Source organism: Mustela nigripes, chromosome 4, assembly GCF_022355385.1.
Source record: "Mustela nigripes isolate SB6536 chromosome 4, MUSNIG.SB6536, whole genome shotgun sequence".
Classification (NCBI taxonomy): Eukaryota; Metazoa; Chordata; class Mammalia; order Carnivora; family Mustelidae; genus Mustela; species Mustela nigripes.
The window spans coordinates 111,279,863-111,299,059 of NC_081560.1; the positions used below are offsets into that span (position 1 = coordinate 111,279,863).

A 19,197-nucleotide genomic window follows, 5' to 3' on the forward strand; every position below is an offset into this window, starting at 1 on the left:
CACTATAAAAAAACCACGCACTCTAGTGAATGAATCAGCAGTTCCCTGTCAGCTGACACAGCCGCTTCCATGCTTACGTGTCTGACTGTGGGACTTCGAGCAAGGGAGGACACTAATGGTCACCTTGTCGTTCGTGAGTAACGGGAGCTGAGTAATGTGACATCCCTTGGTTTTATAGATGACTTAAAAAGTCTCCTATTTATTGAATTTAAAGTTCATATGTACGCAGATCTACATGTTCCTCATATATAATTTGGACACTGTAGAAAAATACAAAGAAGAGCGAGAAGCATGCGTGTGCCCATCCGTAATAAGTAATCACTCTCGTTAGGTAAGGGGGCTTCTTTGCAGTACTTTTATGTATATATTTTTTGAAGATTTTATTTATTTATTTGACAGAGAGTACAGGCGGGGGGAACAGCAGAGGGAGAGGGAAAGGGAGAGGGAGAAGCCAGCCCCACGCGGAGCAGGGATCCGAGCCAAAGGCTGGTGCTTAACCGACTGAGCCACCCAGGGGCCCTTGTGTATATAGTTTTAACATCAGGCTTTGTATTTGGCTCTTTTCACACTATTCTGTGTTGTAAATTCCAACATCATGCATATTTGAAGAACCTTTTCTGGACTGTGTGTCATATTCCATCGTATCCTATTTGCTATATGAGGCATAGCACCCCTGGCCCCTGGCTTTTGTGACTGCCCCAGACTTCTTGTTCCTGTAGTTCTGGGGCAAATATCCGTCCTTCCGAGTTTTCCCCCACATCTTTTAGTTCTTGGGTAGATTTTTGAGATGTAGAAGTATGGAGTCAAACGACTGACTTTATTGGGGTTCAGAGGGAGGTGCTGTCTGCGGCCCAGGGAGATCTCCATAGCACCCCAGTCCTCACCAGCACGGAGTGCAAGGCGTGTGCGCACGCATGTGGCTAACTTTTATAACACACCGGTCCAAAGTGCTGTCCTATCCTTTTAGCTCTTTTCTGCTATTACTCATTATGCATGTGAGAATCTTACTCTGCTCTGCTTCTTGAGGATTAGCAAGCTCTGTCATTCATCCTGCAGCTCCCCAGGAGCCCCCCAGCAGCCCCCCAGCATGCAGTACAGTGCCTGGGAGAACTGAATGTGTTTATTTACTGGAGCAACAAAGGCTTTTTTGTATTAGATAATAAACCTCCTAACGCTGTTCAGTGAAGCTCAGTGTCCTATAATTCAAATAAACATGAGAACGATGGGAAGGTGGCGCCCAGTGTGTGATTAGTGAATGGCGTTTGTTGTGTATTTCCTGCTAAAACTGCTATTCTTTAACAGTCAAATTCTAGACTCTTGTATGGATCCATGGGGTTTTCTTTTTATGCCCTTCATGCTCCGTCGAAAGGAAGCATCTTCAGGGTTTGATGGCTCTTTGGTTTACTTGTTGCATTTTTACAAAGAACCCTTTGAAGGTAGCCTCCTTGTGTGTTTCAATTCCGTTTTCTATAGTATTGATCGGAGTTTTCGGGAGCAAGGTGAGACAGACCTTCACTCTGGAAGAGTTTTCCCTGAGATTCGGTGGAAAATAACAGAAGAGAGTGAGAGGATTGGTTCTCTCTGAGGAACGCCACAGGAAGGATAGCGAATAGTATTTTCTCCAGGCTCTCGCCTACCAGGTTTTTCTTATAAAATGCTCTGGTTCCCTTCTTGGCCACCCAGCATCACTAAACCTTTATTTAAAGAATAGCACAGATAGATTATTTTCTGTGATTTTTATATGAAAATAGCAGAAGGACAGTCTAAATCAGTGGGCACCAGATTGGAATTCTTTATTTCTTTCCTTGTGTTCTCCTAAGACACAAATGACTCAGCTTAAATTATTAATTGGAATGCCTGATTTCCTACTGTGTCATCTGTAATTCGGGGGCCACATCACTGAAAAAATGTATTAACTAATAACCTCCTGAGGGAAGGAGGTGCAGGGCTATCTCTTTTGATCTCTTTCTGATTTAAAAGATTTAATGGAAAGCAGTCAATACACACAGCTGTTCTTCTGTCTCCTTGAAAAAATAAACCCCATGATCACAATATTCCACTTAACGAAATGGCTCTTCATGTATTCTCTTTTGGACATTAGCTGGCTGGCTGGGTAGGGACAGCAGCTTACTACCCAGACTTGATTCCTGTTTTTTACTGACATACCGAAAGTCAGAAAGTTCCAATAATCTCATTATCATTTAATAGAGCCCCTAAAATAATTTTAAATTCAAGTTATAGCCAGAAAGAGGGTCCTGTCTGACTGGAGATTGTTTTGGGAGAACTTTCCTTCACCTTCAGAAGGCTTCTGTTCACTTTTTGGAGAAGCAGCTGTTACAGATCCCCTAATGCTTTGTGGTCCTGTTCTTCTGTGTATAGAAAGCAGCAGTAACCCCTTGTTTTGTAAACAAGGCTGTACTCCTTGGGGAAAGCTATGTATCTTACTCACGTTAATTGCTTGATTTTACGCCAGTTCATTAACATAGATATTTATTCATATATAAACCAATTTTGTCAGCTAATATTTTTAGAACTTACCATATAAGAAACGCATCTACATTTCATTGAATCTTCCTTTGAAATAAATACAGCCATCCCCATTTTACAGATAGGAAATTGTGGCTCAGAGAAACAACTGTAAATCTGCCATAAGCTTAGCTACCACGTGGTAGATCCTGGATATTTGCCGAGTTCCTGGGTACAGAGACATGTCCGTGCCTTCACAGTGCCTAGAGTTTAGAGGAGGTTTGTGACAAGCACAGAGGCTAGGATACATAGATTTGGTACAGTGGATGGTAAGGAAGAAGGTGAGGGATGCTATTGGAGCCCAAATGAAGATAAGGTAGAACCAATATAAAGATTCGAGAAGGCTTCCAACGAACCCAGCATAGGAGCTAAGGTCTGACTACTAACACTTACTAGCGAGGTAGAAGGGAAGAGTCTTAAAGAGTCTTTGGGTAGGAAGAGAAGCCTGTGCAGAGGCCTTTGCTAAGAAAATTCAGGACAGGGGCACCTGGGTGGCTGCTGCATCTGACTCTTGAATTTGGCTCAGGTCATGACCTTAGGGTTGTGAGGCTGAGCCCTGTGTCAGGCTCCATGCCAGAGCCTGCTTAAGATTCTCTCTCCCTCTCAAAAAGAAAAGAAAAAGAAAAAATGCACTGGGGGACATGGTGTGTGGAGTTTTAGCAGCTGAAGAAAGGGCCAGGCAGCTACGTGTAGACCGGATCACAAGCAACCTGTGTGTCCTCCCCTAAGGCATTCAGGCTTTATTGTGGCAGAAATGGGGTTGAAGGGATTTACAATAATCTAGGAAAAATAAGGAAGTCGTTGCAGCTGCATTGGGGACAGTTGAAATAGCAATTTGTGCATGGAATTGGAAACGTTCAGTAGGTAGAACTGACTGGCCTCGGTTTAGATGTGGACTGTCAGGGAAGGCAGGATGAGCACACTGGGCTGCGGTGGCAGGTGCATGGTGGGGCCACTCCTGAGCTGGGCGGAGGAGGGGCAGAAGGACAAAAGCTGTCCTGACTCAACCTGGCGGTGCTGTGTAGGAGATGTCTTTGGCTTGTGGAGAGGTTTCATAGTCATCCGCATAGAGATGGCGTAGGAAACTCCTTGAACTGCACAAGGAAATGTATGGAATTAAGAAAAGGCAGCCTAGAATAAACTGTGTATCGTCGGCATTTAAAGAAGACCAGAGGAGGACCAGGCACGGAAACCAAATGGAGAGAATCAAGAATCACTGTGTTCCATGAATGTGCCGTGATGACACATCGACTCAGTCCTTTGGTTTGCAACCATTTCAGTTCAGACGTCTGGATGCAAGTCAATCGTGAATGCCAGCTGGTGCCAAGCATGACTCTAGAGGCTGGAAGTATAACCGTGAATAGGGTAGATGGGACCCTTACAATGAATGGAGCTTACAACTGCTTCACTTAGAAAGTCTCGCGAGAGCACATGAAATCTTGGATTTGGCCCTTTTATCCACCTTGGATTACAGTTCAGTATAGACACCTAATACAGGGTTGTAGTGGAGACTGAATCCTTTAGTTTTTTTACCGGGGTCCCTGCTTTTCTCTGATGAAAAAAAAAATCCTTAACTATAACCAAGGGGATCTGCTTTTCTGGGCACATCCCTTGAGAGATTCTCCAAGTGGCAACATGCTGTACTTCAAAAAATTAATTGTCAACACCAGTGTGAACATTCCACTAAGAAAAGATTTTATACTCCTCCCAAGTCTTGGGTTACGCCTTATGCTACAAAATCCCAAAGAGGAGATTTTGCTCTTTTTCATATTCTCATGTCCCAGAATATTTATCTTCAGAACCGTCCCATTTTTTAGTTCTCGATGAATACTGAAGAGCTAATGTTTAAGTCCAGATCTTCCAGAAACTTAGCGGTCAAAATGGGACTATTGAACTTGTGTACTTACGACCATTAATCCTTAATAATAGCCCACTTACAAGATTGTCTCATTTCCTTGATTTTACTGGTCTCCTATGGTAAGAATTTGAGTTAATGGGTTGTTTTATAGCCCTTTAGCCTTAACTTCACTTAATAGCAGGCCAAATGTACCTGAACGTGGTGATTTTATGGTGAATGCATTTCGGGTGATCAGACGTCAGTGCGAGCACACATCGGCCCCTTCCCTGCCTTCCTGGTCACAGAGAGGGTAAAAGTGGGGATGGTTGGTTCCTCCTTTTATCCCCTGCCCAATTATACATGTTAATATTAGAGCCGATGGAATACGAGTACGAGAAAGAGGCATTTTTACAGTAGTTAGCTTTTATTATAAGTCTGCCATATAATTTTAACCATTTTTTGCCTTGAAAGAGGCTCATAATTTGTGTATTTTGTGTTTTTTCAATCCATTTGCTACAGCTGCAATCCTGATAAGTGGCTCAATTATAACTGTAATATTGGTCTTAAAGACGCACTGATGTCTCATGGAAAACTTGGAAAAACATTCTATCGAAAGACAATTACGCTTAAATACCACATTTTCTCCATTTCTCTGTTCTCTCCTTTACAAATTATTGCCAGGACCATTAGCATGAGAACAGACTATTCACTCAAGCTCTAAATTCTTGAATTTCTCAGGGTGCAGGTTGCCATCTTCCCCAAGCTAGCCCTGGCCTTCCCAGAGATCACCCCAGCACCCAGGGGGACACATGGGTTCACACGGAGAGTTTTTTCAAGTGCCTACAGAGTGCAGGTGACAAACTTCCCATTTTTACTAGGGAGCAAGAGTCAGAGGATTGGATGAAAGGTAAGAATCATTGGACTCTGTGGGGGGAGGGGCAATGCCTTTGACATCCAAAATGAGCTCAGAGAAAGGAAGAGAGCAGTAGAAACATGTTAGAGGCCCATTTTAATTAATGATCATTTTATTTATTTTTTTTAAAGATTTTATATATTTATTTATTTGTCAGAGAGAGAAAGCACAAGCAGGCAGAGGCAGAGAGAGAAGCAGGCTCCCCGCTGAGCAAGGAACCCCACATGGGACTCCATCCTAGGATTCTGGGATCATGACCTGAGCTGAAGGCAGCTGCTTAACCAACTGAGCCACCCAGGTGTCCCTTAATGATCATTTTAAAGTGAGCTCTGTATCTCTTCCTTTCTTGGCAAATGATCTATATCTAGGTTTGGGGAATTACCTCAGGAAGGGGTTATTTGTGCTGCTGATTAGGCCTGCCTACAAATTATTAGTCTTTATTAAGTCTCTTTATTAAGGCCCAAAGAAGGAATTAAATGACTTCCTTTTTATTTTTTCGATGTTTAATTTTTTTTAACCATACCAAGTTGGCAGTGTGACTTCAGTTAGCCATGAAGTTAGGAGAGTAGGATGTTTTAAGGTACCGTGAAGTGGTATCTTCATTAATTAAGGCAGGAGAGGGCAAGTGGTCAGGGAGGTGCCCATAATATGAACATACTGGGGTCTGTTTTATTTTACTCCGTAATATTTGATGAAATAACACTTCTGTCAGAGAAACACCATGGGCTTTTTGTTGGAGAACACTGTGAAACTCTCCTAACCCATGCTTTGCCATCGGTTAGAAGGATGAAATAAGGGAGAACCCCAGAGAGGATACAGCTTCGTCTCTGACCCGGACACGAGGCCCCAAGGCCCATCGGACCAGGCCGTCCTATCGGACGGTTTCCCTTTGCCATCCTTTGTGGAGCGGTACAGCTCGTGGGCATATATCCAGGGCCCCAGGATGCTGGCACCACGCCACCTTCAGAAAAATGAAACCCTGCAAACAATCCGCCGCTTTGCCGAGCTCCGAGCAGGACAGAGACTGATGGTGGGATTGGCTGTTTGCATCTCCTCATTTCTCATTGTGTCTGGGCTGCGCCGTCAGCCCAACAGATGCCGCTGCTAAGATGGTTCTAAGATGAAGTAGGGCACGCTTTCCTTCCGTACCATTAGAAGGCATGTCTGGAACCACCTCCTTTGGCTGGGACAGCAGTGGGGGTGGAGAGGCTCCTTCCAGAGTGGCCTTGCTCTTGACTTTTACGGGCAAGGTAACTTGTTCTTGTGAGGATCTGGGCATGCCTTGGCACAAACACCATCCGGCAAACAGCAACCAGCCATCCATGTTTATCTGAGTTTCCGTAATGAACATGTTTCTGCAGAATTGTGCCATTTTGATGGTGGCAGTGGATTCTGTAACTATAAGAACTTTCCATTGAAATATCAAATATTGTTCTTCTAATGACTACTGCCTAACATGTGTGATTAACTGTTTGTTCACTGATTGAATCGTATTTACTGAACATCTACCACACAAGAAACCATGCCCAGTGTGGCAGGTAAGGGGTGAACAGGACAGACACAGCCCTGGGCCTTGGGACATGAAGGCGTAGCAGGGGGTGTTTGGAAAAGAGAGGGCCCCAGGGGAACGTGCTGCAGGGACACCCAGTTGGCGATGACAGTGATGAGGGCGAAGGCTTGTCAGCTCAGCCCAGGCAGCGTCAGCTCTGTTTCTAGGGACAGCTCAGATGCAGGCGCAGAGAGTAGGCTGCTTGAAGACTGGAAAGGCACTCAGCAGGTCTGGGCTGCAGTACAGAGGAGAGGGAAGGGGGACCCCAAGACATGAGGCTGCAGACTGAGCAGAACAGAATGCAAGAGATTTGTAAGACGGTTTGAATTTTTATCTTAACAAAGATGGCAAGTCTTGGGGTGCCTGGGTGGCTTAGCCAGTTAAACAGCTGACTTTTCATTTTGGCTCAGGTTACAATCTGAGGGTGGTGGGATCGAGCCCCGAGTCAGGCTCCGTGCTGGGCATAGAACCGGCTTAAGATGCTCCCTCTCCTCTCCCTCTGCCCTGTCCTCCCAGTGGATTGTCAGCCGAGAATGAACATGGGGGGCGGGTTCAGAAGTGGGAAGTTTTTTAAGTGATGACAAAAGACCACTGAAATGTTACTGACTTTATTTTCCCCCTGAGAAGTAAGAAGCTGCTGCAATGTTTGCTGAGATGTTGGGGCAGGAAGTGTGACGAGATCAAGTTCTTTCAAACTTGGCTGCCGTGGAGGTGGGTGGGGAGACAGAGGGATGGGGCCTGAGCTGGATAGTTGGCCCAGGCTCTTTCATACTAGCCTCACACACTCACCAGAAACCCTAAAAGACTTCATTTAAACACAGTTCTGTGCTATGGAGGATTGCATTTTCTCCTGTTCTGGAGTGATGCACACATGTAATTATTGTGAGCTCTCTGCTTTGTCTGGGGGCCGGTCACAGTCTCCTGATTCCTCTGGGCTCTTCTCCAAGATGCCACCCCTTTTCTGTCTTCTGTGAGTCTGGTATCCAGCAACACCAGCCGGCCTGCGAGGTGTGCACCCTGCACTTGAGATCCATAGGAGACTTGAGCCCAGAGCATGTATAAATACCTGGTCAGTAGAAAGAAGAAATTTGGAGACAGATATCTGCAAAATGCTTCCTAGATTATACCTTCATTACAATCAGGTACATGCAACTGAGAGTGCAAATTACAGTCTTTCAGAAACTTTGCAGGTGGCGGGGGTGCCCCGGTGGCTCAGTTAGTTAAGCTTCCGACTTTTGACTTCAACTCAGGTCATGATCTCAGGATCGTGAGATCGAGCCCCACATCGGGCTCTGCACACAGCATGGAGACTGCTTGAGAGTCTCTCTCCCTCTCCTTCTGCACTGCCTGACAAGCCCCCCCCCCCCAGCTCCCTCTCTCTCTCTCTCTCTAAGAAAATAAAACGAAACAAGAACAACAAACCTTCTCTTCTGAGTGTTGCATAGTAACAGACAAAGGTAGAAAGTTAGGATTTGTGAGAAAAGTAAATATATGAGAGATGCACATGTGCCAGGTGCCTGTAATGTGGGCATGTTGCCCCAGATCCGCAGCTCTCCATCAGCACCTCTGCAGGACAGATGTGGTTCAATTCAGTGAGGTAGCGGTGTGTGTGCATATGCACATCTCTGTCTCCCTCTTGTCCAGAGCCCCACCCCCAGGTTCTGGATTATTTCACAGGTCGTTCCAGCTCATGCTTTAGTTTTCATTCCTCCAAGGCTTTGCTTTCTGCATTCCTCTGTGTTTACCTGTGCCATTCCTTCTTACTATCTGCCTTCAAAGATGCTGATTTCAATTCTTCCGTGTGAGCTCTATTATTTTTTTAAATTGCATGATCTTAATATTTCTAATTTATCTTATTTGAAAACAATGGCTATAATTGTTTTGAGGTTTTTTTTTTTTTTCCTACTGTCCTATCTAATGTATTTAGGAATATTTTTAAAAGGAAGGTGCTCTCTATAATACTTTGTATTTAGAAATATTTAGTAGTACTTTTAAAAGGAAGGTGCCATATATTCTGTCAAGAGGGAGATTGACTTTGGGAAGGTATGGCAGCTGGAAAATACTGATTAGAGGATAACTGGCAGGAGGGGGTCTGTTTGCAACTTTATTAATCTAGCTACTGTTACCAGAAATTTTTTAGCTTTGAGTACTTTGAATCGTTAGCCTTTGAATCGTTAGCAGCACACATGAAATATGTTAAGAGTGTGTATTACAGTATTTGAGCAGGGACCTTGCCCAAGAAGCTCTGGTTTTGATATTGGATTCAAGTGCCAGAACTATAATTTCAGTTCATTTATTCATGGACCAGGTAGTCTGCAACATAGTACAAAGTAGTTTGGTCATTGAATTTACACTCTTTGGTCTTTAACCAAAGTACATGTGGTCTCTTAGAACATTTAAAATTGGGGGCACCTGGGTGGCTCAATGGGTTCAACCTCTGCCTTCAGCTCAGGTCATAATCTCAGGGTCCTGGGTGAGCCCCACATCGGGCTCTCTGCTCGGCGGGTAGCCTGCTCCCCCCACCCCCCCCACTCCGCCTCTCTGCCTGCTTGTGGTGTCTGTCTGTTTAATAAATAAATCTTTAAAAAATATTAAAATTGATCTACACTATACAGAAGTCCACTGAATAAACCAAAAAGGGTAATTAATTGGCTCAAGCAATTGAAAAATCCCAGGGGTAGTGTGGGTTTCAGGTCCAGCTGGAGTCATGAGCTCTGACTGGGATTCCTTCTTTCCCTCCTGAGGCTCAGCATCCATGCTTCTGTTCCGACTCTTAACCACGTGGGCAAGGGGAGCTCTCAAGCTCCAGGTCTCTGTTCTACTTCCTGAGCACTGGGGAGAATCAGAGCACAGGGCTGGGGGTGGGCGTGGTGGGGCAGGGGCTCCCTGGCAAGGTTGTCATTGGCCTGGCTGGTTCTTGCGTTCATTCCTGGACCAATCACTGTAGCTGGGAGATGCTGCACTTTCATTGGTCAAACCTGGGTCACATGTTAGGGGGTGGAGTTAGTCCCACATGAATTAAAATCTTTTAGAGGTAAGATTTCCTCAAAGGGATTCAGGAGAAGAAAGGGGTCAGATCCTAGACAGGAGTAATCAGTCGCTGCCTGCTACATCTAATGTTACCACACACCACAAACTTAAAAATCATAATTGAAGAAATACTCTGATTTCTTTGGGGAAGGGTTTTGTATGCTGTGAGTTTGCCCTTGTTTCTGTGCTTTTTGTCAACCGTGATAATAAAATTCAGCGCAGATTCATCTGTTTTTGATTGTTTCTATTACTTATGTTTAAAAATAATAACTTTTTTTGGACAAGTCTTCCATTTCTATGGGTGATCTGTGGAGTAAAGATTTTGTATTTTTAATACTGTCTGTTATAAACAATTATCATGTTGGAGATGTAAGGGATGTGAATGCTCCGAATATTGATTCTCAAATAGAGTGCTGGTAATATTCTGGTTGGTTTTTCCGGAAGAAATTACTCAGTGCATGTGTTGTCCTCGGTAATCTGGCTCGAAGGTTTCCCATCATACGCATCTCCTGACAGGTGGCTTAACCCCAGAGCTGCCCCCAGAGTGTGGTGTGGTGAGTGCCTTACCCAGTGGGGAGGTACTGGTTTGCTGCTCAGCTTGAAGAGGGGTGGGGTTGGGCCAGGTGTGGCCGTGGAGGAAAAAGGACTTTCAAAGTCACGGTTAAGATGGCTCATTGCATTTCATCTATACATTGGCCATATTTTTACATAGGGATTCATTCTGTTTCTGCTGTCTTCAGTGATCATCAGTCTAAATTTTCCATTCTTAAAAAAAAAAAATTTTTTTTTCCATTCTTGGATCAGTTTTGGGAATTTGTGACTTGGTAGGAAATCATTCGTTTCCTTTGTGTTTTCAAATTTGTTGCTGTACAGTTGCTTGTGGTATAAATTCTTTTATACTTAATGTTTACTTTAATCTCCTATATTTATAGTCATGTCTCCTTTCTCATTTCCAAACTTGTATAATACTATTCTTTCTCTCTTTTCCTTTTTCATGAGTGGGAATGAGTAGATCTTTCCCCTTGCTTTAAAAAAAAATAAAAACTAAATTTTGGATTTGTCCATCCTTTTTCTACCCTGCTTTTCCCTTATTCCATTAGTTTCAACTTTTATCTTTATTCATTCCTTCTTTCTTAATTTCTTTGGGGCATTTTGTTCTAATATCTTAAGGTGGTAAGTACTTAGTTGCTGATTATATTTTTTGAAAATACACAGTTTGATGGTATCAGTGGGCGTGGTTCTTCCTTCTGTAACAGGATACTTACAAATTAGTAGTATCTATCTGAGAACGAATGTTCTCTTAATGCTTGCTGAGAACTCACAGCCATCAGAATTCATTTGTAAGCTTTCAAATTTTGTTGTGTTCTATAAGCAGCAGAATTATCAATAGAATTTATAAATTAAAATTGTTTTCTTTCATATATCAGTTGTTAGCTTTGGTTCCCTGGAAAGGATTCGATAATAGCCTACACTGTAGAGGAAATAACTATAATTCAGAATCATCTGTGGTCCTTTTAAACACAACGATTCCAAGTGACATAGATAAGATCCAGTCATCTCTCTAAGAACCATGCACAGACACTGGTCTGGTGCGTTGAAGCATCTGACTGTGCTTCCCTTCTTTGTTTACCACATCCTAGAATATCATTCTATTTCCTCAGTTATAAAGTTGCCCTGGTAACAGACAGCATCTTATCATGCCCAGACTGAACTTTTCCCAGGAAGGGAGAACCAAGCTGCCATGATAAGAAAATATCAGTTATTCTGAGAAATGACTACGTGTTCATCTAAAAGACATTAAGAACCCATTGGAGGGGCGCCTGGCTGGCTCAGTCCATGGAGCCGGCAATTCTCGATCCTGGGGTCATGAGTTTGAGCCCCATGTTGGCTGCAGAGATTACTCAAAAAAAAAAAAACCCAGCTTGTCAGAATGTTAATATTTCCTAACCAAATTGCAGTTGTTTTTATGCTTTGTTAAGGGCAGAGGGAAATCAGCTATGTTATACCTTTATTACCATCATTATTTTCAGAAGAATTAGAGTCATTCATTCATTCTTATGCCAACAAGGGGTCAGTTTCCCATAAGTTGTGAAGATACGACATACTTGGAAAATATTTTTGTCTAATTAAAGATAGAATAAATTGAAAAGGTTATTTGTAATTAAAGAAAAAATTTAAACGTCAAGTTTCTACAGACCACAAAGGTAAATTGTGCTTTTATTTTGCCCTGCACATCTGTCAAATTGCTAGTGCCTTGATGAACTAGAAAGTTACACTGTTCAGATTCCAGATTCTTCAAGGCTCCTTCCCACGTTAACGGGGATCTCTGCAAGTTCTTACTTGATTAAGAGACCACATTCTAGAAACTCATTTGCTAGTGCCTGTTATTGACCCTTTTGTTGCTCAAGATTTTGAATTTAAATATTTTGAAAGAAAGTATAATAATCCTCAAAAAAAATAATATGACTATTGTGTTACTCTGTAACTCATTGAAATGTTGCTTATTTCTTGTAAGCCGGGCCATGTTAATAGATAATGTTAGTACAAAGATGAAAGGCATGTTATGTTCCTGGCTTAGAGGAACTTGAAGTTAGTAGTGGAGGAGACTGTTCAATAAAGCAGCCAGTAAGAGTATAAGGAGATCTGCCAGCATAAGTGTAGATGTGGGTGCCGTAGGAACACAAAAGAGGCATTCTGCTTAGATGTGGGCTAAGGAAAGGTTTCTTGGAGAGGGTAATGCTTGACTTGGGTATAAATTCTAGCCAGCCAAGTAGAGCGAGAAGGCAGAATGTTCCAGAGAGAAGGAGCAGTATGAACAAGAGACATGAAACATCATGACAATTTGTTGGGGGGGGGTGGGGCAGGTTGGAGGTGGGCAGAAGTTGGAGAAGACAGGTGAGAAACCATAGGTAAGATGTATTGAACTTGAGGTACAAAATTGTTAATGGTTTATTTTGTGTGTTTTAATTCAGGTGAAGGAACTACTCAAGGCCAGATGTTTTAAGAAATGCTCTTGAAAAGGACGGAGGTGTACAGAGTTATTTCAGCAACTGAGAAGCAAGCTGGTTTTGGAGAAACCATACGCTGAGGATGTTGTTTGCTTTTGGTTGAAAAGAGAACGTACAACTATAGAGGAAGCCTTTGTGCGTCTGGATTTAGGATCGCACTGTAAATAGCAATGTAATTAGATTCACCTCAGTCCTGCCGGTGGGCCTTGGAGCTTCTTGGCTCAGCAGACATGAGTGACCCCAGGCAGTCGCAAGAAGAGAAGCACAAGCTTGGCAGAGCCTCTTCGAAGTTCAAGGATCCTCCCAGAATCATGCAGTCTGATGAGTATTTTGCTCGAAAATTTAAAGCCATTAATGGCAACATGGGCCCCCCCACTTCTTTAAATGCCTCAAATTCCGCAGAGAGTGGAGGTCCTGCTAACGGTACCCCAGCTGTGCCCAAGATGGGTGTGAGAGCAAGAGTGTGTGAGTGGCCTCCCAAGAAGGACTGCTCCAAGGAGCTAGCCTGCAAGGCGCTGTGGGAAAGCCGGTCTCAGGCCAGTTACGAAAGCGTCCCGTCCATCACGCACAATGGGCAGAATGACCAGAGCGATGGTCAGCGAGAGGAGCAGCTCGATCTAGACTTTGTGGAGGCGAAGTACACCATTGGAGACATCTTTGTTCACTCTCCTCAAAGAGGACTGCACCCCATAAGACAGAGAAGCAATAGCGATGTCACCATTAGTGACATCGACGCTGAAGACGTCTTAGACCAAAACGCAGTGAACCCCAACACCGGGGCCGCCCTCCACCGAGAGTATGGAAGCACGTCTTCCATTGACCGGCAGGGCTTATCTGGTGAGAACTTCTTCGCAATGCTCAGAGGGTACCGTGTAGATAATTACGACCACAAAGCAATGGCCCCCTTTGGGTTCCCTGAGTTTTTCCCCTGCGATCCTGCAATCTCTCCCAGCCTCCATGCGGCAGCGCAGATTTCTAGAGGAGAATTTGTCCGCATCTCAGGATTAGACTACATGGACAGTGCCCTTCTCATGGGCAGAGACAGGGACAAACCTTTCAAACGGAGGTTGAAGTCAGAATCGGTAGAGACATCCCTCTTCCGGAAGCTGCGGACTGTTAAAAGCGAACACGAAACTTTCAAGTTCACGTGCGATCCAGAAGATGGCCGTCTGGAGCGGGGCGTCCGCCCTTGGAATTGCCAGCGGTGTTTTGCACATTACGATGTCCAGAGCATTTTGTTCAATATCAACGAAGCCATGGCGACGAGAGCCAACATGGGGAAGCGGAAAAACATCACCACCGGAGCCTCAGCGGCATCCCAGACCCAGATGCCAGCAGGCCAGACGGGCAACTGTGAGTCCCCTTTGGGGAGCAAGGAGGACCTCAACTCCAAGGAGAACCTGGATGCTGATGAGGGTGACGGGAAAAGCAACGAGCTCGTCCTGAGCTGCCCGTACTTCCGGAACGAGACCGGCGGGGAAGGCGACAGGAGGATCGCCCTCTCCCGGGCCAGCTCGTCGTCATCCAGCTCTGGGGAAGGCTGCTCCTTCGAGTCCTCTCTGAGCTCCCACTGCACCAACGCAGGCGTCTCTGTCCTGGAAGTGCCCAGAGAAAGCCAGCCCGTTCACAGGGAGAAGGTGAAGCGCTACATCATAGAGCACATTGACCTCGGGGCCTACTATTACCGCAAGTTCTTCTACGGGAAAGGTAAGGCAGAGCCTCCGACGTGTGCTGCGTCTCGGGCTGCTTGTGCTGTGTTTCTCTGGGCTGGGCACCTTCACTGGGCGGTCAGGGCCGTTGTCCCCTGGGCTTTCGTGGACCCTCCGTTGCTGCCAGACTAACCCCTTCTTCAGAAATCCTGTTTTTCTGCCCCTGCTGACGTCTCATCCCCGGCGTGGAATCCCTATGTCTCTCTCTTCGCCACTGTAAGAGCAGCGCGGATGTCCGGATTGCCTCTCGATTTACCTCTTCTCCCTGGTTAAATTTCATTCCTCCTTCTCCCTCTGATTAATCTCTCCTGCTGTTACAGTGGATCATTCTGCCAGGAGTCCCACCCCCCCCAGGCTTTTCTGTACTTTTTTCCTGCATCTTTGCCTCACCTTTTCACTTCTGTCTTCACAGCTCTTAGTGCCGTGTTGTGTTAGGTCAATCTTTGCCATGAATGTGTGAATTAGCGTGATCGACAAATCGTTTTCCTACCGTTCTGTAGATGGCCTTAAAGTCCGAGATCCAGATAACCCTTTGGCATTGCGGTCTGAGAAATCCTCTAGTCCTATGCGCGGTACTGGCTACTTTATTTAGATTTTTCAGGCTTAAAGGATGCCTTTCTCAGAAGTCATGCAGTTGAATCCTCAGCCCTTTTAAAGAGTGTCCCTAGTCATTCCAGGGACACGAATCTGCTCTCTTGGGGACTCCTGCAGAGAAGTGGGTCCCACACGCCTGTCAGCCACACAGACTTCGTAAAGACACTCAGAGCAGCCTGTTGCCTTCTTACCAGGTGCAGCTTGTAGCTTAGCCCCTTCCTTGTAGGACTGCATACTTTCCAAGGCTGTCTTTTTTCTGTTTTCCGTGTCACTGGCCACCCTCCTCGCATTCCCAGGTGTCACCTCTCAGAGCACCTTAGGAGGTAGAGGTGGGCCCAGCCAGTCTGGTGAATAAACGGTTCTTTTTTTCTTTTTTTTTTTTTTAAGATTTTATTTCTTCATTTGCCAGAGAGAGCACAAGCTGGGGGAGATGCAGGGGAGAGGGAGAAGCAGGCTCTCCACCAAGCAGAGAGCCTGACATGGGCTCCATCCCAGGACCTGGGATCATGACCTGAGCCAAAGGCAGATGCTTAACTGACCAAGCCCCCCAGGCGTCCTGAATAAACCTTTCTGCCATGGGTGTGGATCGCTGTGAGCCGTACTTGAATTTAATGCAGTATTGGTTTCTGTCTTCAGAATGTTTGCATGTCACTTTGACTCCATGGTTCTTTTGGGTGATGGCTTGGGTATAACTCAGACCTCAGGAGATTACTCCATCCACTTCTGTCTCTGGAGCCCCAGTAAAACTTCTCTCTATGGACGTCAGGCTCAAAAGAATTTGCTTGCCAGAGAGATTGCAGTTGTCGTTGTTATTCTGCAAGTTTTTTCCTCATTTTCTGCATGAATTCAGATTTAACCCATCACCCATAATCCTAATATTATGAAACCATAGAAATGGGTAGAACATTTATAATGCTGGATGCGCAGTTTAGCTAAATCAGCACTCTCATCACAACCGGTCATATATTTGAGTTATGTTTCCCTTTCCATACCAACAGCATGAGGGGACTGAAACAATTCTGCTGGTGGGTCTTGGTCCCCCCGGTGTGTCCCTGTGCTCTCCTCTCAATGCGGCGCCCCCCCCCCCGCCTCCCCGTGGAGCTCAGAGAAACTTGGATGTCCCTGTGAGTCTGTGCTGGGAAACCACGAGCAGCCCTCGTGATTGTGTTCACGTTGCACAATACTGTTCCGAGATTGTGTCTCGGTGGAGGTCAGTTATGTTTGGAAACAGGCTTCCCGATTAAGATTCCTTTAACTGCTGTGGCTGTCCACACCAACAATAAAATAGTGTCTTGGAATTACTATGCCCTGAAATCCTCTGGCATTTAGTCATTTGGCTGGCTGAGTTTTGCCAGTAGTTTGTGGATTGCTCTGTAAAATACCAGGACATGAAAGTTACATATGTGTGTGTGAATGCGTGCGTGTGTGTTCACGCTGACGCTTCCCACATCTCGACCCTCCTCTGGTGTGCGTGAAGCACGCGTACACAGATGCTCCTGCAGCCAAGGTCACCGCCACTAACGTTCTCAGGGTTTGTTGCTAGAGATGGTTTTGGGTGCTGGATTCTGTTAGTTCTCTTGACTGACTTCTGTAGGTTTTTTTCTGGAACTGTCAACTGTCACTTCCTGGTAGTTGTAAAGAGTGCCTGTGAGTGGTGTATTTCTTCCACTCTGCCTAATTTGCTGCTAAGGATTTTCCAGGGCATGGGCAGTTCCATCCGCAAACTCGTTAACTTTGAATGTGAAATTCAAAATAAACCCTAGAGAAGAAGTCGAGGGCAAACACCTTGCGGGGGAGTTGTGTGTGGATGCAGACATAAGGGTTGGGAGCACCCTGGGTTGGGCTCACTCTGGTTCTGGGCTTTGTTGTTTTTGGTTTTTTTGGAAAACATTTTTTATTTATGTATTTGATGGAGGTGGGGAGAGAGAAGGAGAGAGAGAGCAGAAGCAGGGGGAGCATCAGGCAGAGGGAGAAGCAGGTTCCCCGCTGAGCAAGGAGCCCTACGTGGGGCTTGGTCCCCAGACCCTGAGATCATGACCTGAGCCGAAGGCAGACGCTTAACCCACGGAGCCCCCCAGGTGCCCCTGGTTCTGGGCTGTGCCGTGGATCTGTGAAGGCGCCAAGCAGGTGAATTCTAGGATCCTCTGCCAAGCCTGAGGAATGAGGGCTTGAGGTGGTGATCCCTGAGCTCACTTTGGCCTCAGGGCTCTGTAGTGCCAGGCTGTGCTGCCACGGCTGCTGGTGGGTCCACGGAGAGGAGAGGACCTGAGCCTGTCCCTCTGCATTCACCCTGCAGCCATGAACTCTGCCTTCTTCCTCCTATTTTTAGCTCTTCCCCGGTAGACCTGTGTGTCTCAGAATGAAACTGGCAGCATCCGCCACTGCCACCACAGCTTGTCCCTCTGCAGAGCCATGAAGGGCTGGAGGCAGGGGCAGCAGCCAGATCCCCAGCAGTCAGTACCCCCTCCCCACCCCCGCTGCCGCCACCACCTCTGCCATGGTATGGGAACAGAGACAGGCAGCCGGCTCGTACCCGGCCATCAGCCTCCCGACCCTTATCTGCAAACACACCCCCAGTTACAGGAACATCATGGCACAACCTAAAAACAGAAGCCCTTGGGCCGCCTGACCCAGATCGGGTGTGTTTGTGGGGAGCTTTGTTCTTTTCCCTTTTTCTCTCTTCCCTTCACTCATTTTTTTTTTTTTTTTTCTCTCTGGAAGCAGGCGGTTCAGGGATCTTTTGATATTGCCCAGAATGACTTTTCTTTTTCTCCATGCTCCACCATCCTGTGTGAAATTTCATTTTCAAAAGAAGTAAGTGGCTCCCCATCGCTGGGAGGGCTTGAGCGCTTGGAGCCTGTCTGATGCGGCTGACTACGCACTGGGTGGTTTGCGAGGGATGGCTGTGGATTTCCCCGAGGTGCGCTCCCGTGACACAGGGTGCTGAGTGGTTGGGGAGAACTCCACAGAGGGATGTGTGCCAGGGGGGTGGTGAGCTGATAGATGTGTGCAGGGCAGTGGTGAGCAGACAGATGTGTGCAGGGGAGTGGCGAGCGGCAGTCAACCCTGTAGCTTCGTCACTTGTGCACACAAATCCATCTGTAGCCTTCCATGAGAGCAGCTTTTGAAGGGAGAGCGGCGGGGGATGGGAGCAAGCATGGGGAATGCCGGAGAAGGTTGTTGTTGCCGGCGATGCTCGTGAAGAACATGGGATGCTGCCTGCCCTGCACCTGTCTCTCTCGTGGAAATCCCAGTGAAGTTGCCGTTTCCAAACTCTTCTGTGAGTTTCCCATTTGTGAAACACAAAGAAGAGATTCTGGTTCTGAGAGTCTGTGGGAGACCCTTGAGCTCCCTTCATGGCACAGTGGCCGACTTCGCCTCCTTCTGGACTCCCGGCTCTGGCCAGCCATGACTTGTCCCCAGGAGGGCCAGAGTGAAGCTGCAGGGCAGCAAGGACACCCCTGGTTCCCTGCATGCCCATCAGGGCTTCCTCTATTTAGGAAATTGTGCACCTGCCGTTACTCGGGACTTCTGAAACTGTCCTCTGCCTGCCTTCTGGTCGCATGGACCAGAACAGCCGTAGACAAGAATAGCTCGAGATGGCAGACTGTACCCTTTTAGGGTAAAGAAAGGTCAGAGTAGGGAAGAGGATAAGGTGGGTCTCTTGGATGACGTTGGAGTGGAGCATGGCTAAATCTTGGAACCACTGGAACATTGTTTTATGTGGTTACAGGAACATTTGGGGAAAATCCAAAGATTGGCAACACACATAATCTAGACATTCTTTCAGTCTAGAATTATTACACGGTGTCGAAGTATTATATGATCATTATAGGAAAAGGAAGTAAAGAAGCAAAAGAAATAAAATCACCCCAGTCCCTGAGAGATAATCCCCCTGAACAGTTTCCTCTTTATCCTTGTAGGCTTTTTCTGATGCAAATAAATGCATGTAAATGAGTCCTTCTACTGCTGTGTCTGTGGGACTTGGTTGGAGGATCATTCTTCTGTGTTATTATGTGTAGAGCTGTGTC

The 19,197-nt window shown here is 45.9% G+C and overlaps 1 protein-coding gene across 5 annotated transcripts in view; it reads left to right on the forward strand.

Moving 5' to 3' along the window:
- The window catches only part of SIPA1L2 (signal induced proliferation associated 1 like 2), a 214,622-nt gene that overhangs the window by 95,654 nt on the left and 99,771 nt on the right, over window positions 1-19,197 (forward strand). For all 5 annotated transcript variants that reach the window (XM_059397313.1, XM_059397314.1, XM_059397310.1 and 2 more), the window contains one exon: window positions 12,828-14,570. In XM_059397313.1, the coding sequence (XP_059253296.1) occupies window positions 13,094-14,570 (1,477 nt within the window). In that variant the 5' untranslated portion in view covers window positions 12,828-13,093. The remainder of the gene's footprint in view (window positions 1-12,827; window positions 14,571-19,197) is intronic.